The 26,268-nt window shown below is 39.7% G+C and overlaps 1 protein-coding gene across 14 annotated transcripts in view; it reads right to left on the bottom strand.

The window, feature by feature from the left end:
* Nucleotides 1–26,268, bottom strand: part of LOC105468072 (islet cell autoantigen 1 like) — a 101,451-nt gene that overhangs the window by 3,549 nt on the left and 71,634 nt on the right. For 12 of the 14 annotated variants that reach the window (XM_071073209.1, XM_071073208.1, XM_071073216.1 and 9 more), the window contains 3 exons: nt 19,689–19,946; nt 17,058–17,147; nt 4,216–4,748 (listed from right to left, as the gene is read on the bottom strand). In XM_071073209.1, coding sequence (XP_070929310.1) covers nt 4,633–4,748; nt 17,058–17,147; nt 19,689–19,946 — 464 coding nt within the window. In that variant the 3' untranslated portion in view covers nt 4,216–4,632. Of the gene's footprint in view, nt 1–4,215; nt 4,749–17,057; nt 17,148–19,688; nt 19,947–26,268 lie in introns of those variants that run through there. The other 2 variants (XR_979274.3, XM_011718031.3) reach the window with 2 other exon arrangements.

Below are 26,268 nucleotides of genomic sequence, written 5' to 3' on the forward strand. Positions count from 1 at the left end.
ATACACTCACAGGTCCTAGAGAGACAGTCACTGCATGCTGAGAGGGGGTCACATGGGAGGGGGCTCAGCCAAGCAGGTGGGGAGCGGAGAGGCCTAAGACATGGGCAGGAGCCTTTGGGTCAGGGAGAAGCACACGAGAAAAAGTGAGAACTTCACTGGTGCGTTTAAATGTTACTAGGTCATGGGCAAGGTAGCAAGGGAAACCTGGGGCGGGGGCCGCCCATATCACACTGGGCCAGGTGCTCACAGCCTGTTTGTGGAGATGCTGAGGCAGCAAGAAAACCGGAAGTTTAAAACCTACACTACAAATGTAAAAACATACACTGTAAAATCTCACCCACGACACCAGTCAGAACTTCATCTCCTTTTTGTATTTACTCTTTGGCCAATGAGTGGTTGATTTACACCACTGAGTGAGGAATCATGTCTTGACTTTAAATGCCAAGGATAGTTTGTTTTGAACTCTTTAGTAGTCTTTTAAACAGTACAGAAAAAGATGGAAAATAGTTTATGTTGGTCTTCTGGATGTGACCCATCCTGACCAACCATTTTTCTTCTCTTCTTGTCCCATAGTTTTCTTTGCCATGTTTAAACACTTTACTGTTGCATGAAATGCATTACTTTCAGTTCTACTGAATTCATATTTTAAAAGTTCGTTTTTCCTTCCTAATTTCTATATTCCAAAATTCTGGGACTGCTTCATTGCTTAAGGTAGAGAAATGCAGGGCCCTGCCAATGCTATGGAAGACAAAAATAACTGAATTAATTCTGGCTCTCTTCTTTTTATTCTTGCCTTCAATAAGTCAGGTTACATACTATGGCTTATATTTAATTGTTTGTGTCTAGGCTCAGATTTTTGATATTTGATAGTTTTTGTTACTGAAAGTATTTACACAAATAACGTACATTATATTATTTCCTATATCTTACATAGTCCCTTTCTATATGATATAAATCAGAAGGAATTCATCTCACAAGGATTTTCTTTTTTTTTTTTTTTTTTGGTTGAGACAGGGTCTCACTCTGTAACCCAGGCTGGACTGCATGGCCCGATATCTGCTCACTGCAACCTCCGCCTCCCGGGTTCAAGCGATTCTCCTGCCTCAGCCTCCCAAGTAGCTGGGATTACAGGCATCTGCCACCATGCCTGGCTAATTTTTATATTTTTAATAGAGACAGGGTTTCACCATGTTGACCAGGGTGGTCTCAAACTCCTGACTTCAAGTGATCTGCCTGTATTGGCCTCGCAAAGTGCTGGGATTACATAGGCATGAGCCACCGCGCCTGGCCTCACAAGGATATTAATTGCCCTGGTTTTATTTTCATTCTCCCATGTCCATATCAACTAAATGTACTTTCCTAATACTATGATCTTGAGGTAAAACCCAAGTTTTTGAATAGGAAAACAATAATTGTATTAAACACTTCAGGAAACAAACTTTTGTTTTATGCCATCTTGCAATCTTTATTAAAAGAGGCTCAGAAAAATAGACGGAGCACGTTTAAACTTCCTTCGTTCTAACGCTGTAAGACCTCTACATTTCTAGATGGTCTATACAGATATGCGAAATATTTATAGTTGAAATACAAAACACTTTTTCAATGTGCAAATACTGAAACCTGTTTGTTGAAATACAGTTTGTTTCTAATCCTATCAAGGTTCTACAATTAAGGATTTCAAAAACATACAAAATTACACCAATCTGATCTTATTATGCCCTGATATTCCTGCCTCTCCTAAAAAATGGTTGTAGACACACTAGGCAAAGTTTAGCCCGTCTTTAGACTTAAACATATTCTTATCCAGTATAAAATAAAGTATAGATATTTCTCCCCATTTAACATAACAAAATACCTATTTTGAGGGTTGGTCTCAGCCTACCATTGGTTAAGGATAATTAATTTACTTCTTATTGAATGTGGATTATCTAGATCGAGACAAAAAGCAACCAGTCATTCTCTGTTCTGTGCTTTTCCCATCCTTTCCCTCCTTTCTTCAGTGTGGTGGTTTTTTATATTAGCAATATTGGTTTAATAGAGCAAAATTTCTTTCTGACCACAAAAACTGCTGAGCTTCAAATAACTAATCTTGAGAAAATACAAATGTGGTTGCCTTCGTCTTAATAAAGTTATTGATATGCTCTTCAAAAATAGTGGTTGGACTTGTTGGAAGTTAGAACTGGACTTGCTAAGGAAGTTAATGTTGCTCTGGGTTAAAAGGGAAACACATACTCTGTTGAAAGAAGAAATGTTATAGAAACTAGTAACTGAATAATAACAGTCCCTGGTATGTCTCCATTTCGGGAGAACCTTTGCTTTTGGAAAATTTAGGGTGTTCCTAGTATGGGCTTTGGACTTCTGCTTTGTCTGCTTGTTAAAGTATCTGTATCAGATAACAGGGACTTCCCTGCACACACGTGAGGGAGATAAATCTCTCAGAACTAATGCATTAGCAAGGTGACCACTACAAAGAAAAATGGTACAAACTCTCAAGACATAAAGTTAGCTTTTTTTTTTTTGAGACGGAGTCTTGCTCTGTCACCCAGGCTGGAGTGCAGTGGTGCAATCTCGGCTCACTGCAACCTCCGCCTCCTGGGTTCAAGCAGTTCTTCTCCCGAGTAGCTGGGATTACAGGCATGCACCACCACACCTGGCTAATTTTTGTATTTTTAGTAGAGACAGGGTTTCACCATGTTGGCTAGGCTGGGTCTCGAACTCATGACCTCAAATGTTCCACCTGCCTTGGCCTCCCAAAGTGCTGGGATTACAGGCATGAGCCACCATGCCCGGACAAAGATTTAGCATTTTTTGAGGCACTCAAAAGTTGAGAGCACCAGAGTCACCATGGGTACAGAATTCAGATTGGGATTCATAATCATGATCTTGGTGATTGGAACTTGGCAGAACAATGACGGTATTGCATTCTGGGAAATTTCACTGAGTATAAAGGAAGACTTAAAAAATGCTTCTGAAGAGATAAGTAATGGCTCATTAAAATCTAAAGAAATAGGAGAAATATTGTGAAAAGATTTTATGGAAAGACTTCATACCTTTTTTCTGAGTCAGTGTTTCTAATAAGGTCTTTCCAGCCTATACTGTACTTGGCCATTGTAGTAGTTTTCCGGAGAGCTTGTGGGCAGTTACTATTATAGATGGCTATGGATGGGACGTGGACTGCATTTTACCTACTCTGGTCCAATGTTTTCTATGTACCATGACAAACATTACAAGCAATCCTCTTCTAAATAAGCCTGTTTAGAATAGAACTAAGAGCACATGGAAACTACTGTGAATAACTTATTCAAAATGTCTTCTTATGGAAATGCAATGGAGTGGATGCAAAACACTTGGGAAATTGCTTCAGAATTAAAGGGTAGGCAAGAAAAAAGGACAGGAAATTGAGTGATTGATGTGCATGTACAATAGCTATGTTTTTATCAGCTTACACTAACTTCCATTAAATAGCCTTCCTCTCTAATACTTAGGTTCTAAACCCTGTAGGGGTAACAGATTTTGCTTAGTAATCAAATAGAGCCTCAGATGATGTCACCCACAAAAAGAGGGAAGTAGAAAAATGAGACACTCCCTTATTGATCACACAGAGCTTTCTGTATGTCTGCCAGAAAGTATTCTGGGTTAAATTATGTCACAAAATATGGGGTAAGTATGCAAATATATGTAAGGATAAGGTGTTCATAAGTGTCTCCTCATTCAGATAGAAATTTCTAGGTGTATCAGGAATAATATTGCCAGTTGCTTAGGGAATATTCTTCCCCCTCATTTTATTTTCAGAAATAATATAAATACTGCATAATACCATATCGCAAATGTATGAAAAAGTGGGTCTGAAGACACTTGTACAAGCCTTAAGTATTACTGTGCATTCTGAGGTTTAGGAGATGGGAAGATTTTCTGTTTCTACAGAGAATGGGCTTAGCAAATTAATTATCCTGCTATTTCCCCTTCAAGATTTAATAATGGAATTAGGGAGTGTCCATTATTTTGTATGAATGAAAAAACATTACATTTTAGCCTCCAAATGAAGAAAAACAAGTATCAAGTTTCTCTGTGATTTCATTAAAGCAAACTAAGCTCTCAAATCTTATTCTATCTCTCTAACCCAAAACAAAGCTGGTCTGGTTCTAATGCTGTTTTCGAAAACAGAAAATCCTCCTTGTTACTATTTTATTTAAAAACTGACCCCAAACCACAATCCAATTTACATGCTATCTTTTTTTATCCACACATAAAATTCTCACAGCCAGCAAGGCAACTTAAAAGGGTTTCCAAAGAAATAAGCTCAACTCCATATTGACAGAATTACTCCTAGCCGTTATTTTGACATAAGTTTCAGTATCTAAATATTGCAGACTCCATAGTTTTCTAATATTTTCCACATAGAAGTTTCTAATATTTTCCACATAGTACCAACAGCTGCAAATCCAAGATATGAAAGATGTACTTAACCTATTCAAATGTGGTCTTTACCATCTGTCTAAAGTTGGCTGACAGGTGTTATATTCACAAACACCATGCTTTTGTGTGTGGGTTACAATATAAACTCTTTTCCACAAAGGAAATGTGTTGCAAAATTGATGTCTCAAGGCCACTGAAGTGACATTACAACTTCAGTCAAGCATTAAGGAGTTCATCATCTGAGTGTCCGATAGCATCTGGGTTTGAAAGTGGATCCAAGTCTGCAAATAGATTGAACCAGGCTGACATGTCTTGATTACCATTGTTGGGGGCTATTAAAAAAGAAAAAAACACATTAAAGAGTTTCAGTTTTGAAATCGTTTTTGTACCACATTTAAGATTTTGAAGTAGGTGCTTCTTTTGAATTAAAAAAATTTTAAGAAAACTGACAATAATCTATCAACTATAATCCCCTTAAGAAGTATTATTATTATTAATATTGGTAGAGACTAGGGTTTCCCTATGTTGCCCAGGCTGGTCTGGAACTCCTGGGCTCAAGTGATTCTCCCACCTCAGCCTCCGAGAACACTGGTTTTATAGGCATGAACCACTGCTCCTGGTTTAGGATAATTTTGAAAGGCAAATACAGATAACTTCTGCTTTGATGAGATGCCTATATTTAAAAGATTGTATGCTGCTCTGAGAAAGGAATTGAGTTAAAAGTGAAAAGGCAAGCAATACTGTGGTCTTCATAGAACATTTAAGATCACTTATAGAAGACTCTCAGATAAGGTTTAAAAGTAAACTTGTTCATATCAAGTAAGAAATGACATTTGTAAACACTGCTTCAAGTTGATTTATGTTTATTATAAAAGTGGTATTACAAAAATAATAATATAAGGAAAAAAACTTCTACCTACCACATTACCACACCCAACATTGTCCTTTTGGTTTATAGTTGTTAATGTCTTTTCCATGTGCACTTTAAAATTTTTTGATGTGTGCATTTTACAGTATGCATTATATCTCAGGTACAACGTCTTGTTCATCAGATCGCTCACATCTCCTTATGGAGACTGGAAAATTTTATTTCTCAAGATTCTACAAGTTGCACTGTGGCAGATATTCGAGTGTACATTTGGGCTGAGGGTTGGGACTAATAAATAATGCACAGTGGCACAGACAGTGGGTCATCTCAGAAGTCTAGGCCCTTGAAAGCCAAGGAGTTGAGAAGGCAGGGTTGAGACCCAGGGGACAGTCTTAAGAGCTGGACGTGAAACCAGAGTCACAGTGCGGAGGGTGGAAGGCAGTCCTCTTTCACGTCACAGTAACACTCAGCACAGGACCAGAGGGCTGGGGTTTGGGGTGTGGGGATCCAGAGCCCCAAGGATCAGGGCAGAGTGAAAGTCGTCACTCAGTGTGTCCAGTTCTGTTTCTGAGTACCCTGAAGTAGTCAAAATCTGGCTTTGAGTCCTGGGTGTAACACCTACTAATGAGTGATACTGGGCAAGTCATTTAACCTCGGGCTCTTGTATCCTTATCTGTAAAGTGGTAACCATATGATTCATCATTATATCAGGATACTTGAGAGTAAACTGGGGCACTATTAGTCATTATGCCAGAAGAATAGATGTCACTAAGATAATACCTGACCTCCTTCATTGCAGCTGTTGAGGAGTCCTGAAAAGTATGTAAATATTGTACAGCATTATGCAAATATAAGACAGTTTTATATTCATCAGTCACAATGGGAAATAAAGGTCTGTCAGTTACATCTTTTATAGAGGCTTTCCTTGTGTATACTATTACTGCTTCCAGAGATTCTTACAGGATAGCAAGCAGAAAATGAATTCTATACAGAGAGAAAAAGCCCAAATTAAATGTAATTAATTTTCATAAAGTAAATATGCTCATAAACAATATCAGCATCAAGAAGTAGAACGTGACTGGGTATGGTCACGCCTGTAATTCAAGCACTTTGGGAGGCCGAGGTGCGCAGATCACCTGAGGTCAGGAGTCCAAGACCAGCCTGGCCAACACGGTGAAACCCCGTCTCTACTTTTAAAAAAAAAAAAAATTAGCCGGATGTGGTGACGCACATCTGTAATCCCAGCTACTCAGGAGGCTGAGGCATAAGAATTGCTTGAACCCGGGAGGCAGAAGTTGCAGTGAGCCAAGATTGCAGCACTGCACTCCAGCCTGGGCAACAGAGTGTGACCCTGTCTCAAAAACAAAAACAAAAAAACGTGACTACTCCTCTGAAGCTCCCCTCATGCATGATACCCTGACACCCTTCCAGTCACTATTCACACCCCCCCAACCCCAGGGAATGCCAGCGCAAATCCCATTCTGGTGTATTATTAACAGTATCACAGTAACGCTCATTAGCATATATTTTAGTCAATGGATGGATACGTTTCTGTTGGGTATGTACTTAGGAGTGGAATTGCATATGTATGTTAAGTTTTAGTAGAAACTGCCAGTTTTCCAAGTAGTAGTACCAATTTACACTCCTACACACAGGTTTTTAGATTCTAGTTATTTAACACCCTTGTCAATTAGGGATTTTCTTTTCTGTTTCATTTTAGCCATTGTAGTAGGTAGGTCTTGGATTCCATTTTGCTTTAAATTTGCACTTCCTTAATGACTAATGAAGTGAGGCTCTTAATGAATGAATTTTAAAGTTGTTAAAATTTTCAATCTTATGGCTGGGCACGGTGGTTCATGCCTGTAATCCCAGCACTTTAGGACTCCAAGGCAGGTGGATCACTTGAGGTCAGGAGTCTCAGACCAGCCTGGACAACATGGCGAAAACCGTCCCTAACCAAAAAAATACAAAAATTAGCCAGGTGTCATGGCATACCTGTAATCCCAGCTACTCGGGAGGCTGAGACAGGAGAATTGCTTGAACCCTGGAGGTGGAGGTTGCAGTGAGCCAAGATCATGCCACTGCACTCCAGCCTTGGTGACAGAGCACAACTCGGTCTCCAAAAAAAAAAAATCGATTTTATTAAATTTTTTTTTTGTTTGTTCTTGCTTTTTATTTTGAGACGGAGTCTTGCTCTGTCGCCCAGACTGGAGGGCAATGGTATGATCTCAGTTAACTGCAACCTCCGCCTCCCGGGTTCAAGTGATTCTCCTTGCCTCAGCCTCTCAAGTAGCTGGGACGACAGGTGCATGCCACCACGCTCAGCTAATTTTTGTATTTTTAGTAGAGACGGGGTTTCACCATGTTGGCCAAGCTGGTCTTGAACTCCTGACCTCGTGATCCACCCGCCTCGGCCTCCCAAAGTGCTGGGATTAGAGGCATGAGTCACTGTGCCCAGCCTGTTAAATTCTTAAGTTTAGTTTTATTGTACCTTCTTGGTTAGAGTTTTTTTCTTTTTTCCCCCTAAATTTTTCCTCGAAAATCAGCCTCAAGAATTATAGGTAAATACTGCCTTTGCTTTTTTGTGTTCGTTTCTGAAATTTATTTACTTTATAGTGTCTGTTTTAAATGATTAAGCACAACTTGTTTTAGCTGGTTTTTAAAAAGAAAAGTATAACTATAAGTTCTCTGAATCCCTGAGGGATGGCTGTATTCTGAACCTGCCAGTGTGAAATCTGTGATTTGCTTGGAATTCAGGATTTTCCCTACTGGCTGACCTCAGAGTACTGGGAAGAATAAAATAGATGCCAGGAGTCCACACTGATATCAATGAATAAGTAAATAAGTAGGGAAAAAGGGAAAGCTTTCCCATTCAGTAGAACACTAACTCGTAAATACAGAGGCAATGAGGAAATAGAAAATCACCATTTGGCAACAACTACAGTACTAAGTATTTCATGGAAGAATGATCAGTGAATGCTAAATTAGTGGGCAAAACTTCAGTAAAAAACAAACCATTTACAGTATTTCAAAACAGCTCCCACAAGATACTTACTAATTACAAAGGGAAAGATACAATAGTCATTTTGTAATGGAGAAACATGGCAGATACCACCATAACCAAATGATCAGGTTTAACATCACCAGGAGTGAAACAAAACAGATATCATGCACCCCCTGATAGGATTTACTAAGGCACAACACCATTCCTGCACTGGTAGCCCTGCCAAAATGCATAATCTGGGTCTAATTATGAAAAAACGTTAGCTAAACCCAAATGCAAGGAATATTCAAAATAAATGACCTACACACTGCAAAAATGTCAAGGTCATGAGACTCAAAAGATTGAGGAACTGTTCCAGATTAAAAGAGACTAAAGAGACTTTACTAAATGCAATGTGCGATCCTGGATTGGATCCTAGACTACGAAAAACTAAAATGAAATTGAGACATTAGTGGGATAATTAACAAACTCTGAATAAGGTCTACAGTAGATAATGGTCCTATGGCAATGTTAATTTCCTGATTTTAACTTGTACTGTAATTATGTAAAAGAATGTCCTTGTTTTTAGGAGATAGGCAATGAATATTTAGTGGCAGAGGGGTATCACGTCTGCTACTTCAACTACTGCAGTTCAGAAGAAATTTATATGTATATGATGGGGAGGTGGGGAAGAGAGAGAATATGAGTATAAAGCAAACATGGTAACATTTTGGAAACCTAAGTGAAGAATGTATAGTAGTATTTTGTATTAACTTCTGTAGTCTTTCTATAAGTCAGAAATTATTTCAAAATTTAAGATACTGATATCACAAGGATTCAGAAGTCAGCCTGAAAGGGCTTCCACTGGCCAACACAGGAACAGTGTGAGCACCAAAATCAGTACGTTCAGTGGTGATTATAAACCACTGAAAACATATGAATCAGGCCAGGTCCACTGACTCACACCTGTAACCCCAGCACTCTGGGAGGCCAGATGGGTGGATCACTTGAGGTCAGGAGTTCAAGACCAGCGTGGCCAACATGGTGAAACCTCGTCTCTACTAAAAATACAAAAATTAGCCAGGTGTGGTGGTGCATGCCTGTAGACCCAGCTACTCAGGAGACTGAGGCAAGAGACTCACTTGAATCTGGGAGGCAGAGGTTGCAGTGAGCCAACATTGCACCATTGCACTCCAGCCTGGGCGACTCTATCTCCAAAAAAATGACAACAAAAGAAAACATATGAATCTATAGTGATAATCAATAAATGAGCTGATAAGAGAGATCTCTTGTTTACAGCAGAGTATTGAAGACTAGTGAAGGGAATGAATTATACCTCAGTAGGCTGTTTAAAAAATGTGATACATGGATGAACAGATAACCAGTTGTGTTATATCTACCAAATGGAGTATTATTCTGCCTTAAAAAGGAAGGAAACCCAGTCACTTGCTACAGGATGAACTTGAGGACATTATACAAAATGAAATAAGCCAGTCACAAAAAAGCCAAATACTGCATTATTTCAGTTGTATGAGGTATCTAAAGTAATCAGACTCAGAGAAAGCAGAATGGTGGTTACCAGGGACTTAGGATAAGGGGTTAAGGGGCATAAAGTTTCAGATTTACAAGGTGAAAAAGTTCTGAAGATCTGTTCACAGCAGTATGAACATGCTTAATATTCCTGAACTTGAAGATGGCCGATTAGGAACAGCTCCAGCCTCCAGCTCCCAGCATGAGCGACACAGAAGACGGGTGATTTCTGCATTTTCAACTGAGGTACTGGGTTCATCTCACTGGGGCGTGTCGGACAGTTGGCACTGGTCCGCGGGTGCAGGCCGACCAATGAGAGCTGAAGCAGGGCGAGGCATCGCCTCACCTGGGAAGCACAAGGGGGAAGGGAATCCCTTTTCCTAGCCAAAGGAAATTGAGACACACAACACCTGGAAAATCGGGTAACTCCCACCCTAATACTGCACATTACCAAGGGTCTTAGCAAACAGCACACCAGGAGATTATATCCCACACCTGGCCCAGAGGGTCCCACGTCCACGGAGCCTCCCTCATTGTAGTATAGCAGTCTGAGATCTAACTGCAAGGCAGCAGCGAGGCTGGGGGAGGGGCGCCCGCCATTGCTGAGGCTTAAGTAGGTAAACAAAGCAACTGGGAAGCTCGAATTGGGTGGAGCCCACTGCAGCTCCAGGAGGCCGGCCTGCCTCTGTAGACTCCTCCTCTGGGGACAGGGCGTAGCTAAACAAAAAGCAGCAGAAACCTCGGCAGAGGTAAATGCCCATCTGACAGCTTTGAAGAGAGCAGTGGATCTCCCAGCAAGGAGGTTGAGATCTGACAACAGACAGACTGCCTGCTCAGGTGGGTCCCTGACCCCTGAGTAGCCTAACTGGGAGACATCCCTGACTAGGTGCAGACCAACACGTCACACCTCACACGGCTGGGTACACCCCTGAGACGAAGCTTCCAGAGCAAGAATCAGACAGCAACACTCGCTGTTCAGCAATATTCTATCTTCTGCAGCCTCTGCTGCTGATACCCAGGCAAACTCCAACAGACCTACAGCTGAGGGTCCTGACTGTTAGAAGGAAAACTAACAAACAGAAAGGACACCCACACCAAAACCCCATCAGTATGTCACCACCATCAAAGACCAAAGGCAGATAAAACCACAAAGATGGGGAAAAAGCAGTGCAGAAAAGCTGGAAAATCAAAAAATCAGAGCACATCTCCCCCTCCAAAGGAACGCAGCTCATCGCCAGCAATGGAACAAAGCTGGATGGAGAATGATTTTGATGAGTTGAGAGAAGAAGTCTTCAGTCGATCAAACTTCTCAGAGCTAAAGGAGGAACTACGTAACCAGTGCAAAGAAACTAAAAACCTTGAAAAAAGAATGGATGAATGGATAACTAGAATAATCAATGCAGAGAAGTCCTTAAAAGAACTGATAGAGATGAAAACCATAACACAAGAACTATGTGACAAATGCACAAGCTTCAGTAACTGACTCGATCAACTGGAAGAAAGAGTATCAGTGATTGAAGATCGAATGAAATGAAGCGAGAAGTGTAGAGAAAAAAGAAAAGAAATCAACAAAGCCTTCAAAAAATATGGGATTATGTGAAAAGACCAAATCTACGTCTGATTGGTTTGCCTGAAAGTGACGGGGAAAATGTAACCAACTTGGAAAACACTGCAGGATATCATCCAGGAGGACTTCCCCAACGTAGTAAGGCAGGCCAACATTCAAATTCAGGAAATACAGAGAACGCCACAAAGATACTCCTCGAGAAGAGCAACTCCAAGACACGTAATTGTCAGATTCACCAAAGTTGAAATGAAGGAAAAAATGTTAAGGGCAGCCAGAGAGAAAGGTTGGGTTACACACAAAGGGAAGCCCATCAGACTAACAAGAGATCTCTCGGCAGAAACTCTCCAAGCCAGAAGAGAGTGGGGGCCAATATTCAACATTCTTAAAGAAAAGAATTTTCAACCCAGAATTTCATATCCAGCCAAACTAAGTTTCATCAGTGAAGGAGAAATAAAATCCTTTGCAGACAAACAAATGCTGAGAGATTTTGTCACCACCACGCCTGCCCTACAAGAGATCCTGAAGGAAGCACTGAACATGGAAAAGAACAGGTACCAGCCACTGCAAAAACATGTCAAAATGTAAAGTCCATCGATGCTAAGAAGAAACTGCATCAATTAACGAGCAAAATAACCAGCTAATATAATGACAGGATCAAGTTTACACATAACAATATTAACCTTAAATGTAAATGGACTAAATGGTCCAATTAAAAGACACAGACAGGCAAATTGGATAGTCAAGACCCATCAGTTTGCTGTATTCAGGAGACCCATCTCACATGCAGAGACACACATAGGCTCAAAATAAAGGGATGGAGGAAGATCTACCAAGAAAATGGAAAACACAAAAAAGCAGGGGTTGCAATCCTAGTCTCTGATAAAACAGACTTTAAACCATCAAAGATCAAAAGAGACAAAGAAGGCCATTACATAATGGTAAAGGGATCAATTCATCGGGAACAGCTAACTATCCTAAATATATATGCAGCCAATACAGGAGCACCCAGATTCATAAAGCAAGTCCTTAGAGACTTACAAAGAGACTTAGACTCCCATACAATAATAATGGGAGACTTTAACACCCCACTGTCAACATTAGACAGATCAATGAGACAGAAAGTTAACAAGCATATCCAGGAATTGAACTCAACTCTGCACCAAGCAGACCTAATAGACATCTACAGAACTCTCCACCCCAAATCAACAGAATCTACATTCTTCTCAGCACCACATTGCACTTATTCCAAAATTGACCACATAGTTGGAAGTAAAGCACTCCTCAGCAAATGTAAAAGAACAGAGATTATAACAAACTGTCTCTCACACCACAGTGCAATCAAACTAGAACTCAGGACTAAGAAACTCAATCGAAACCGCTCAACTACATGGAAACTGAACAACCTGCTCCTGAATGACTACTGGGTACATAACAAAATGAAGGCAGAAATAAAGATGTTCTTTGAAACCAATGAGAACAAAGATACAACATACCAGAATATCTGGGACACATTTAAAGCAGTGTGTAGAGGGAAATACATAGCACTAAATGCCCACAGGAGAAAGCAGAAAAGATCTAAAATTGACACCCTAACATCACAATTAAAAGAACTAGAGAAGCAAGAACAAACACATTCAGAAGCTAGCAGAAGTCAAGAAATAACTAAGAGCAGAACTGAAAGAGATAGAAACACAAAAAACCCTCCAAAAAATCAATGAATCCAGGAGCTGGTTTTTTGAAATGATCAACAAAATTGATAGACTGCTAGCAAGACTAATAAAGAAGAAAAGAGAGAAGAATCAAGTAGACGCAATAAAAATTGATAAATGGGGATATCACTACCAACCCCACAGAAATACAGACTACCATCAGAGAATACTATAAACACCCCTACGCAAATAAACTAGAAAACCTAGAAGAAACGGATAGTTTCCTGGACACTTATACTCTCCCAAGACTAAACCAGGAAGAAGTTGAATCCCTGAATAGACCAGTAGCAGGCTCTGAAACTGAGGCAATAATTAAGAGCCTACCAACCAAAAAAAGTCCAGGACCAGACGGATTCACAGCCGAATTCTACCAGAGGTACAGGGAGGAGCTGGTACCATTCCTTCTGAAACTATTCCAATCAATAGAAAAAGAGGGAATCCTCCCAACTCATTTTATGCAGCCAACATCATCTTGATACCAAAGCCTGACAGATACAACAAAAAAAGAGAATTTTAGACCAATATCCCTGATGAACACTGATGCAAAAATCCTCAACAAAATACTGGCAAACCGAATCCAGCAGCACATCAAAAAGCTTATCCACCATGATCAAGTGGGCTTCAACCCTGGGATGCAAGGCTGGTTCAACATATGCAAATCAATAAACGTAATCCAGCATATAAACAGAAACAAAGACAAAAACCACATGATTATCTCAATACATGTAGAAAAGGCCTTTGACAAAATTCAGCAGCCCTTCATGCTAAAAAAACTCAATAAATTCGGTATTGATGGAATGTATCTCAAAATAATAAGAGCTATTTATGACAGACCCACAGCCAATATCACACTGAATGGGCAAAAACTGGAAGCATTCCCTTTGAACACTGGCACAAGACAGGGATGCCCTCTCTCACCACTCCTATTCAACATAGTGTTGGAAGTTCTGGCTAGGGCAATCAGGCAAGAGAAATAAATAAAGGGCATTCAGTTAGGAAAAGAAGAAGTCAAATTGTCCCTGTTTGCAGATGACATGATTGTGTATTTAGAAAATCCCATTGTATCAGCCCCAAATCTCCTTAAGCTGATAAGAAACTTCAGCAAAGTCTCAGGATACAAAAGCAAGGGGCAAAAATCACATTCTTATACACCAGTAACAGACAAACAGAGAGCCAAATCATAAATGAACTCCCATTCACAATAGCTTCAAAGAGAATAAAATACCTAGGAATCCAACTTACAAGGGATGCAAAGGACCTCTTCAAGGAGAACTGCAAACCACTGCTCAGTGAAATAAAAGAGGACACAAACAAATGGAAGAACATATCATGCTCATGGATAGGAAGAATCAATATTGTGAAAATGGCCATACTGCCCAAGGTAATTTATAGATTCAATGCCATCCCCATTAAGCTACCAATGACTTTTTTCACAGAATTGGAAAAAACTGCTTTAAAGTTCACATGGAACCAAAAGAGACCCTGCATTGCCAATACAATCCTAAGCCAAAAGAACAAAGCTGGAGGCATCATGCTACCTGACTTCAAACTACACTACAAGGCTACAGTAACCAAAGCAGCATGGTACTGCTACCAAAACAGATACAGACCAATGGAACAGAACAGAGCCCTCAGAAATAATACCACACATCTACAGCCATCTGATCTTTGACAAATCTGACAAAAACAAGAAATGGGGAAAGGATTCCCTAGTTAATAAATGGTGCTGGGAAAATTGGCTAGCCATAAGTAGAAAGCTGAGACTGGATCCTTTCCTTACTCCTTATACGAAAATTAATTCAAGATGGATTAGAGACTTAAATGTTAGACCTAAAACCATAAAAACCCTAGAAGAAAACCTAGGTAATACCATTTAGGACATAGGCATGGGCAAGGACTTCATGTCTAAAACACCAAAAGCAATGGCAACAAAAGCCAAAATTGACAAATGGGATCTAATTAAACTAAAGAGCTTCTGCACAGCAAAAGAAACTACCATCAGAGTGAACAGGCAACCTACACAATGGGAGAAAATTTTTGCAATCTACTCATCTGACAAAGGGCTAATATCCAGAACCTATAAAGAACTCAATCAAATTTACAAGAAAAAAACAACCCCATCAAAAAGTGGGTAAGGGATATGAACAGACACTTCTCAAAAGAAGATATTCATACAGCCAACAGACACATGAAAAAATGCTCATCATCACTCACCATCAGAGAAATGCAAATCAAAACCACAATGAGATACTATCTCACACCAGTTAGAATGATTTTAATGATTGCCAAATCATTAAAAAATCAGGAAACAACAGGTGCTGGAGAGGATGTGGAGAAATAGGAACACTTTTACTCTCTTGGTGGGACTGTAAACTAGTTCAACCATTGTGGAAAACAGTCTGGCAATTCCTCAAGGATCTAGAACTAGAAATACCATTTGACCCAGCCATCCCATTACTGGGGATATACCCAAAGGATTATAAATCATGCTGCTATAAAGACGCATGCACACATATGTTTATTGCAGCACTATTCATGATAGCAAAGACTTGGAATCAACCCAAATGTCCATCAGTGACAGACTGGATTAAGAAAATGTGGCACATATACCCCATGGAATACTATGCAGCCATAAAAAAGGATGAGTTCGTGTCCTTTGTAGGGACATGGATGCAGCTGGAAACCATCATTCTAAGCAAACTATCGCAAGAACAGAAAACCAAATACCGCATGTTCTCATTCATAGGTGGGAATTGAACAATGAGATCACTTGGACACAGGAAAGGGATCATCACACACCGGGTCCTACTGTGGGGAGGGGGTGAGAAGAGGGATAGCATTAGGAGATATACCTAATGTAAATGACGAGTTAATGGGTGCAACACACCCACATGGCACATGTATACATATGTAACAAACCTGCACGTTGTGCACATGTACCCTAGAACTTAAAGTATATTAAAAAAATTACTGAACTGTACACTTAAAAATGGTTAATATGGGCCAGGCCTGGTGGCTCATGCCTGCAATCCCAGTACTTTGGGAGTCTGAGGTGGGCGGATCCTGAGGTCAGGAGATCGAAACCATCCTGGGTAACATGGTGACACCCTGTCTCTACTAAAAATACAAAAAATTAGCCAGGCGTGGTGGCACGTGCCTATAGTACCAGCTACTTGAGAGGCTGAGGCAGGAGAATGGCTTGAACCCAGGAGGTGGAGGTTGCAGTGAGCCGAGATTGCACCACTGCACCCCAGCCTAAGTGACAGAGCAAGACTCTGTCTCAATTAAAAAAAAAAAAAAAGAAAAAAGAGAAAGATTAATATGGTAACCAACTTAAGTGCTTGAATGGATTCTTTGTCAATAGGCATCCTGTAATCAGAAAACATCTTGTATCCCTAATTTCATATCCATTACCAACAAACCTTAACACAAACTATAAAATATTACAGTACAAAATGTAGTATGCTTTGCCACGCTCACAATTTCTTTCTTTTTTCTTTTGGAGACAGTCTTGCTCTGTCACCCAGGCTAGAGTGAGTGCAGTGGCACGATCTTGGCTCACTGCAACCTCCACCTCCCGGGTTAGAGCAATTCTCCTGCCTCAGCCTCCTGACTAGCTGGGACTACAGGCGTCCGCCACCACGCTTGGCTAATTTTTTTGTTGTATTTTAGTAGAGTTGGGGTTTTACCATGTTGCCCAGGCTGGTCTCCAACTCTTAACCTCGGGCAGTCCGCCTGCCTCGCCCTCCCAAAGTCCAGGATTACAGGCATGAGACACCACACTTGACCCCAAGCTCACAATTTCTATTCAGTGCCTTTCACAGTGAGGGATAGGCAGTATAGCTATCATTATAATAATAACTCATTATTCAACTTTTTCAGGACAGTGAGGTGAGAACAATATAAAGTGATCTTTTTCTAAATTTATCTGAATTCAACTGATTCTTAAAGCAATGATAAAGCATATATAAATAAATAACTTACATCTTGTTAATTTCTTTGGACTCTGTGAAGGCACTGGCTGGTTATCAGTGTGTGAAAGACGAAGCTCTGATTCCTCTTGGGAGACCCAGCCTGGGATAAAAGTAGTAAAAATTGTCCATTGTTAATCAAATAGGAAGTAGCATCAGAAAAACAAGAAAAAGTAAAAATATCTAAGTCCTCCAGTCTCTGTACCTGGGTAAGATTCTACAGTGTAAGAGGTATAAAATACTGAAAACTTATCTATAGTCATATATTTTCATCATCTTAGTTTCAGATAGAGTTGGATCCAACTTCCTTACATTTTTCAAAGTGGTTTTGAAATAAACATGTGGAGTGTTTAAAAAATATAGGAAGAAGTTCTTAAGAGTCAAGAAGGGAGGAATAGGCCTGATAATTGGAATGCTGAAACCTATAAATATGCTCATATCTTTGGACTCATTGATCCCATTTCTAGCAATTTTTCTTACGGAAATAATTTAGCTGAAGGAAAAAGTGCATGCATGACTTTTTTTTGCAGCATTATCTGTAATAATGAACAAGTAGAAACAATAAGGAATCAGGTAGATTATGTTATATAAAATGACAGTACTTTGTAATTAAAACTTGTCATTCTGAATACTCTGTGGGAATGTGGAGAAACGTTTGGTACAACATGAAAAACCATTTATGCTATGATTAAGGCACAGCACTAGAAAGGAATTTAGATTATCCTGCCTAATCCCTTCCTTGTATAGAAAAGATCATCTGAGGCCCACTGTAGATAGGGTTCCTCAAACACAGATCTTTTAACTCCCAGGGAAGCTCCCTTTCCTGGTCTGCACCACAGGAGAGAGAGAAGTAGGTATTTAGGAAAGACTGGTAAAGTAGAGTTCTGCACAAAGAGGCAGGGGCAGATTTTGGTCCTGTCTTAACTATTTAAATTGTCTGACGACCTTTAGCAAGTTACTCAAATACTGTGGGTTTCAACTGTTCAGCTATTAAATTGGAATATCCTGTCTGCCTGCAGGTAGGGCTCAGAGCACATATTTTGAATAGTGAAAAAATACTGTTGAGGATTGCATTGCCAGAAACTAAAAGTTCAGTGCTGCTAGAGACGTGGCAAGTTATGGAAGAGGAGGGAGGAGTTGATAGTGGAGAGTGAAATCAGTTTGTAAATCTTTATAGCTACTGGGCCGTTGATATGCCATACAAGAATAAATACTTTTAAAGATTTTACTGTAGCAATAACACCTGAATTATCCCAGATAGAGTACCTTGTTATCAAATAATATTGTTTATTCTTATTTATATTATATTTATTTTTATAAATAGAATATAAGTAATATAAATATTCTGTTTATATATTATTCTATTCAATCAATTCTTACTGAGTGATTATTTAACTAACATTTAGTTTATTAATTGAGCCAACTGCATGCTGCTGTCATATAAAGTACAAAGATGACTCACTCTACATATCATGCCCTTGGGATGCCTGTAGATAAAGCATGTACCTCAGTATTTAATACAAAGTACAATGCATTAAGACACTGTAAAGTGCCGTGAGGAGTCCCCCCAACCAGGGGTTAAAATCTAGGATGTGAGAGACTGGGATATAAAGCAAAATAAAGTAGGATTAGAACCATGAAAATAGATAAACACCATAGGAAGAGGGAGAAACCATTTCCATTTGGCAGTACTGAGGAAGACTTCAAGGACTGACAATCATGGAGAAAACACTGGATTGGAATCTAATACTTAGGCCCACGTCCAAGCTCCATTACTGAACATCAGAAGCAGAAGAAGCAACACGAGCACAGATAGATGCATCAGAGGGCTGTAGAGCACTCAGTGTGATTATAGAAAACGGCAAGTATTCTTCCTTCACTTCAATAGGAGATAGGAGATATGGATGGAAATGCGACGTAGGCAGGTTTTATCCCTAGAAACCATGGTGTTTCATTTTTAAAAATGTAAGCTGGGTGCTGACATCAGAATCTGCTGCTTGGAGAGAGAACTCCACGGAAGTGTAGAAGATGAATTGGGGGTTGGAGACCTGTTAGTAACTCTTGCAATAACCTATGAAACCAAATGAGACTCTAAATGGCTCTGGTGTTGAGGCAGAGAGGAGTGGGAAATTTGAGACAGGTTTCAGAAATAGAACTGACAGGATTTGGTAACCAATATGGATATAGGAAGCGAAGTGACCCCTAAGGTGCAGGGTTGGACACAGGATGGTGGACTCTTTTTCCTGCTGCCTTGCCCAGAAAGGGAACCAGCCTCCAGAGCTGTTCCTTTTCCTCTTGTCAACTCCAAACTCAGCAAGTTTTGCTTGATGGAAGAAACAGTATTGACTGCCTTAGGGAGGAGTAATTAGCAGGTCAAGTGTTTTAAACCAGACGCCTGGAAAAATCAGTGAAGAAAACTTGGGGTCTGGTGAAGGTGGCAGGGAAGCAGCCCTTGTTTCAGTCTTGTTGACAAATTCCTGACGTGACTAATATTTTTCCAGTTGATTGGTGGATTGCAGATTTTATCTAGTAGAGCTGACGTTAAAATCAATCTCCTTGTTGATTCTAGCATCAATAAGCACACTATTTTACTTCACAAAGATAAAGTAAAGCACATATGTCCAAATGTTTCATAGACACTTACTGTTGAATGCTCCAGCCGCATGAAAGCCAAGGTCAAAAAGTTGTGAAGGAAGGAATCGAGAAGAATGAGCGAGGGGCTCAGACCCCATGGAAGGTTCCTGGGACGTGAGACTGGCACTGGGGCTCCCAAAGGCAGTCTGGCATTCTTGGGTAAATTCACTAGTACTTGAAGAACCAGAACTTAGGAGGTTGTTCAGAAATGAGAATTCCTTCTCAAAATCTTCTCCTTCCAATGAATCTACAGGTAGATCTTTTGCAACTATTGAGTGTAAATAAAAACAGGCTTTTTTTGATTTTAGGAAATGAGAATAAGACATAGGATGAATCAAATTTGTTTCATTGTTTTCATACTGTATTAACAGTTTTAAACAAACAACTAAAGTGACTGCAAGTTTATGTGAAAATGATTTCTAATTAGGCAGGATTTAGGTCAAAATGGCCACATTTCACAATGAAGATATAACTTATGAAGAGCTATATATGAAATAATTAAGCTACCATCTAAGTCAGAAACCAAAGGAGATGCAAAAAGGCATAGAAACAAATTAGTAATATGACACTTTAATATACCAGTCTGACTAAAAAACATGCCAAGAGGACAACAGATAAAAAGGATCAAAAGAGCATAATCAATAATGTAGTTATTTTTGATAACACAAACCCCGGTAATAGAAACATTCTTCTTAACCACACATTGAAAATGTACAAAAGTTGATTATACTAAGGCACAAACACACAAAAAATTGTATTCTTAAAGTAGGAACATTACAAACAACATGCTCTGATCATAATGCAATAAAAAGACAATTCTACAATGAAACTATAAAAACAGAAAGGTTCTTCCACCTGTAAATCTTAAAACCTTCTACCAAACAATGTTGAAATTATGAGAAACATCATTATTTTGGAAAAATAATGATGAAGGAAATATTTTATATCATAATTCATGGTGTTAAGTAAAATGTATAGACCATTGGTTTGGACTGAGCTCTTGTACTAGACCCAACAGACCAAACCAAAATGGAGTCACTCATGCTAAAGTTCTACATCACCAAACCAAACTAAGTTATCTGGCCTTTCAAGAAATTAGGAGAGAGACACCACAGCCAAGTCCCCAAGCAGGCCAGTCCTAGCTGGCATGATAAGGAAATCCCCTCTGCTTTAACCCTTACAAGAAAAGTAACTGCAATGATCAATCTACTTTTTGTTTTCTGTTTCTGCTTTCCCTGGTCCTTTTCTGTCTATAAAACCAACCTCCTCAGAACACCCATTCCACGTTATAGAATGGGGTATTGCCTGATTCTAGAATTGCAAATAAAAGCCAATTAAGGTCTTTAAATTTGCTGTAATTTTACCTTTTGACAACAGAATAGTTAAATGGCATGAACAAAGGCAAAATCATATCCCTTAAACATTTTTATAAATAAAAATGAAAGGGAGGGGCGTCACAGACCTGCACCCCAGCATAATTGGTGAAAGTTATTTTTCAAAAGAAAGACGCATTTAAAGTCTCTGGAAATAGTCCCAAGGATATGCAGCAAATGAGGAAATATTTACTTAAGATTAAGTCTACAATAATTTAGGAAAAGTGGCAAGAGTTTGTGGTATTTGAACTGAGAACCAGTCCCATCTTCCCAATTTCCAACTTAGCAAAATGGAGATTCCACTCCAGTCTGGTGCAGCCAGAACACAGGGCTCCTTCTCTCTCCAGCTGTTAGTCAAGGACTAGCTTCCCAGGAGGAGTAAGATGCCAGCATTTCACATCCTGTCCCCAGTTACCTGTTGCTGAGGCTAAATCCTAGGTGAGTGCAGTCAATAGATGATAGAGGCTCCCATCTCCTCCCCAGATCCCTCATGGGTTGGGAAGGCTGAGTTTGGTGTAGTGTGCTGAGAATATAGGGCCCCTGATCACTTGACCCTGCTAGTAAAGTGGTGGTTTCATGAAGAAAGAGGCAAGCTAAGAAGATCTAAGGCTACCATCACTCTCCTCACCTAGCACTCGGCTCCTAGAGCAAGGATGACACTCAGGAAGAAGTATGCCATTGTCCCCACTCCCGGCTCAAGCTCTGACTCAGAGATTTTCCTTGCAGGGGGTGAGGGAGAACCATAAAACTGATAGTTCCTAATCCCTTTCCAAAGGCACTGACTTCATTTGTAACAGAGTGTAGAGAAATTCAACCCTAAGGATGCTCTCAAAACAGTGGAGGTTTTAGTAACAGGCAACTGGGAGAAGACTTATAGTGTATGAGTCTCAACATGTAGGCTAAACTGTAGGCCAGCTACTTTGCCTGAAGGAACCAGGGAAAAAGCCAGCTGGGGTCACCACAAATTTCAGTGACCTTAAGAACTATTTCTTTAAATGAGTCCAAATTTGATTGGTTTATTGTGTGGAACAATTTATGCTCCAGGGACTGTTGAAATCAACAGAGCAATCAGCAAGAAGAAAAAATGATATCTTGGACTTATAAAGAATTTTGTGCTTCCAAAGGCAAAATTGAGAAAATAAAAAGACTATAAAATATAAAAGACTGGGATAAAATATTTACAAGTCATATATCTGATAAAGGACTTTATAAAAAATATATAAACTCTTACAACTTAATAAGATAAGCAACCCAATTAAATAATGGGCAATAGATTTGAATAGATTTGTCAGTAAGGAAGATATACGAATGGCCAATAGCACATGAAAAGAGTCTCAACACCATCAGTCACTGGAGAAATGCAAGTCAAAGCTACAAATTAAAAGCACTAGAATAGCCAGGCACTGTGGCTCACACCTGTAATCCCAACACTTTGGGAGACTGAGGCAGGTGGATCTCCTGAGGTCAGGAGTTCAAGACCAGCCTGGCCAACATGGCAAGACCCTGTCTCTACTAAAAATACAAAATTAGCTAGGCGTGGTGGCGAATGCCTGTAATCCCAGCTACTCAGGAGGCAAGGTTGGAGAATCGCTTGAACCCGGGAGGCGGAGGTTGCAGTGAGCTGAGATTGCACCATTGCACTCGAGCCTGGGCAACAAGAGCAAAACTCCGTCTCAAAAAAAAAAAAAAAAAAAAAAGCACTAGAATAACTATTATTTAAAATATACCGGGCATGGTGGCTCATGTCTGTAACCCCAGCACTTTGGGAGGCCAAGGCAGGTGGATCACTTGAGGCCAGGAGTTCAAGACCAGCCTGGCCAACATGGTGAAACCCCATCTCTACTAAAAATATAAAAATTAGCTGGGTGTGGTGGCACATGCCTGTAATCCCAGCTACTCAGGAGGCTGAGGCAGAAGAATCACTTGAAACCAGGAGGTGGAGATGGCAGTGAGCTGAGATCGTGCCACTGCACTCTAGCCTGGGTGACAGAGCGAGACTCCGTCTTAAAAAATAAAATAAAATATAGACAATACCAAATGTTGGCAAAGATGTGGAGAAACTAGAACCCTCACACTTTGCTGGTGGAAATAAAATGGTGCAATTATTTTGAAAAAAGTTTGGCCGTTCCTTAAGAAGTTAAATTCACCATGTAACCTAGCAGTTCCACTCCTGGGAATCTAACCAAGGAAAACAACAATGTATGCCCACACCAAGAGAAGTACATGAATGTTCAGTAGTCATAGTAGTAGTATAATAGCCAAAAATTATAAACAATCCAAATATCCATCAACTGGTAAATAAGTAAACATAAGATGGTATATATCCATACAATGGAATACTATTGCTTAATAAAAAGTAATAAACTGGCCGGGGGCAGTGGCTCACACCTGTAATCCCAGCACTTCATGAGGCCGAGGTGGGCGGATCACAAGGTCAGGCCATCCTGGCTAACACAGTGAAACCCTGTCTCTACTAAAAATACAAAACAAATTAGCCGGGTGTGGTGACATGCACCTGTAGTCCCAGCTACTGGGGAGGCTGAGGCAGGAGAATCGCTTGAACCTGGGAGGCAGGTTGCAGTGTGCCAAGATCGTGCCACTGCACTCCAGCCTGGGCGACAGAGTGAGACTCGGTCTCAAAAAATAATAATAATAAACTACTGATACATACCACAACATGGATGACTCTAAAAACCATTAATTAATTGGAAGATGCCAGAAATAAAGGACTAACCTTTTGTATGGCTTCATTTATATGAAATGTCCAGAAAAGGCAAATTTATAGAGATAAAAACAGATTACTAATTACCTACGGCTTGGAGTGAATCAGAGATTAATTTAAAACAAGCGTGAGAGAATTTTGGGGGTAATGGAAACATTCTAATATCTAATTGTGGTAATGGTTGCATAATCTAAATTTTCTAAAAATTACGAACTGTTAGAATGGGTGAAATTTATGGTATTTAAATTATACCTGAATAAAGCTGTTAAACATAAAAAGAAATTTTGTACAACTCTATTTCAAATAAATTTAGAAGTCTAGACAAAATGAATAATTTATTAGAAGAATATAATTTACTAAAATCAATCCCAGTACAGACTAAAAGCTTAAACGGACTGATTTCTATAGAGAGATACAAAAAACACACAACTACAAGAAAGCACTAGACCTAGATGTTTTCATAGGTTAAGAAATGAATAAGAGGCTGGGCACAGTGGCTCACACTTAGCAAATCGCAACACTTTGGGAGGCTGAAGTGGGCGGATCACCTGAGGTCAGGAGTTCAAGACCAGCTTGGCCAACATGGCGAAACCCCATCTCTATTAAAAAAAAAAAAAAAAAAAAAGAAAAAAAAAAAATATATATATATATATATACACACACAAAAAAAAATTAGCCAGGTGTGGTGGTGGGTGCCTGTAATCCCAGCTACTCAGGAGGCTGAGCCAGGGAGAACTGCTTGAACCTGGGAGGTGGAGGTTCCAGTGAGCAGAGATCATGTCACTACACTCCAGCCTGGGTGACAGAGAGACTCCATCTCAACAACAACAACAAAAGAATGCAAAAAGAGCCAGGCGTGGCAGCTCATGCCTGTAATCCCAGCACTTTGGGAGTCCTAGGCAGGTGGAGCACCTGAGGTCAGGAGTTCAAGACCAGCCTGATCAACATGGTGAAACCCCATCTCTACTAAAAATACAAAATTAGCCAGGCATGGTGGCATGCACCTGTAATCCCAGCTATTTGGGAGGCTGAGGCAGGAGAATTGCTTGAACCTGAGAGGCAGAGGCTGCAGTGAGCCAAGAACGTGCCACTGCACTCCAGCCTGGGTGAGAAGAGTGAAACTCCATCTCAAAAAAAAAAAAAAAAAAGAATGCAAAGAGAGTAGTAAAATGTTAGCAAGCAGACTAGTATAAAATGACAAAGCTGGACTTGCAACTGGAATGCAAACAAGATATCAGGAAACCTATTATTATAGTTCATCATATTAATATATTTAAGAAGAAAAAGCAAATATTTCCTGGCATAGATACTGAAAAAGCTGCCAACAAAATTCAACAACTATTAGCTGGGTGTGGTGGTATGCACCTGTAATCCCAGCTACTTGGGAGGCTGAAGCATGAGAATCGCTTGAACCCAGGAGGCAGAGGTTGCAGTGAGCCAAGATCACACCACTGCACTCCTGTCTGGGTGACAGAGTGAGACTCCATCTCAAAAAAAAAAAAAAAAAAAAAAAAAAAAAAAAAAAAATCAACAACCATTCCTAATAAAAATTCTTAAGAAAGTAAGTATGGATGGATGCTGCTTTAACATTATGAAATATATCTGTGTCCAAAGCCAGCATCTTAGTTAATTCAGAAATATAGGCATTTCCACTAAAGTCAGGAAATGTTCACTACTAGTTAACATTGTTCTAAAGGTAGTAGCCAATGTAATTAAACAGGAGAAATCTATGAGTTGGTAAGGAGAAAAAACAAGACAATCTCTATTTTCAGATGACGTGACTCAAATAACAAAAGAATTCAGCTGTATGCCAGGATATAAAACTAACATGCAAAAGTGAATAGCATTCATATATACAAAATAACTAATGAAAAGATATAATGGAAAAGAAAACCCCATTTACAATAGCAACCAGAAAGATAAAATACATAGAAATAAACTTAACAGGAAATATTCAAAACCTGTATGAAAAAAAAGTCTGAAAGATATACAAGTAAACTTTAACAAATGGAAGGATGTCCCTTGTTTTTCATGAGGATGTCTCAAGATGATCAGCCTGTCAGTTTTCACATTTAATGTGATTACAATAAAGTATCGAGCTTTTTAATAAAGCCCCACAATTTTATATTCAAATTGAAAAAATAAACATGCAAAAATAGCTAAGAAAATAATTTTTTAAAAAAAGGAGGGGGGCTTCTAGCCTTACCAGATACTAAAACTAGAAGAAAGTTTCTGTAATTAAAACTATGTGGGCCAGGCGCGATGGCTCACTCCTGTAATCCAGAGGCGGGCGGATCACCTGAGGTCAGGAATTCAAGACCAGCCTGACCAACATGGAGAAGCCTTGCCTCTACTAAAAATACAAAATTAGCCGGGCGTGGTGGCACAAGCCTGTAATCCCAGTTACTTGGGAGGCTGAGGCAGGAGAATCGCTTGAACCTGGGAGGCAGAGGTTGCAGTGAGCCAAGATTGCACCATTGCACTCCAGCCTGGGC

Source organism: Macaca nemestrina, chromosome 11 (genome assembly GCF_043159975.1).
Source record: "Macaca nemestrina isolate mMacNem1 chromosome 11, mMacNem.hap1, whole genome shotgun sequence".
NCBI lineage: Eukaryota > Metazoa > Chordata > Mammalia > Primates > Cercopithecidae > Macaca > Macaca nemestrina.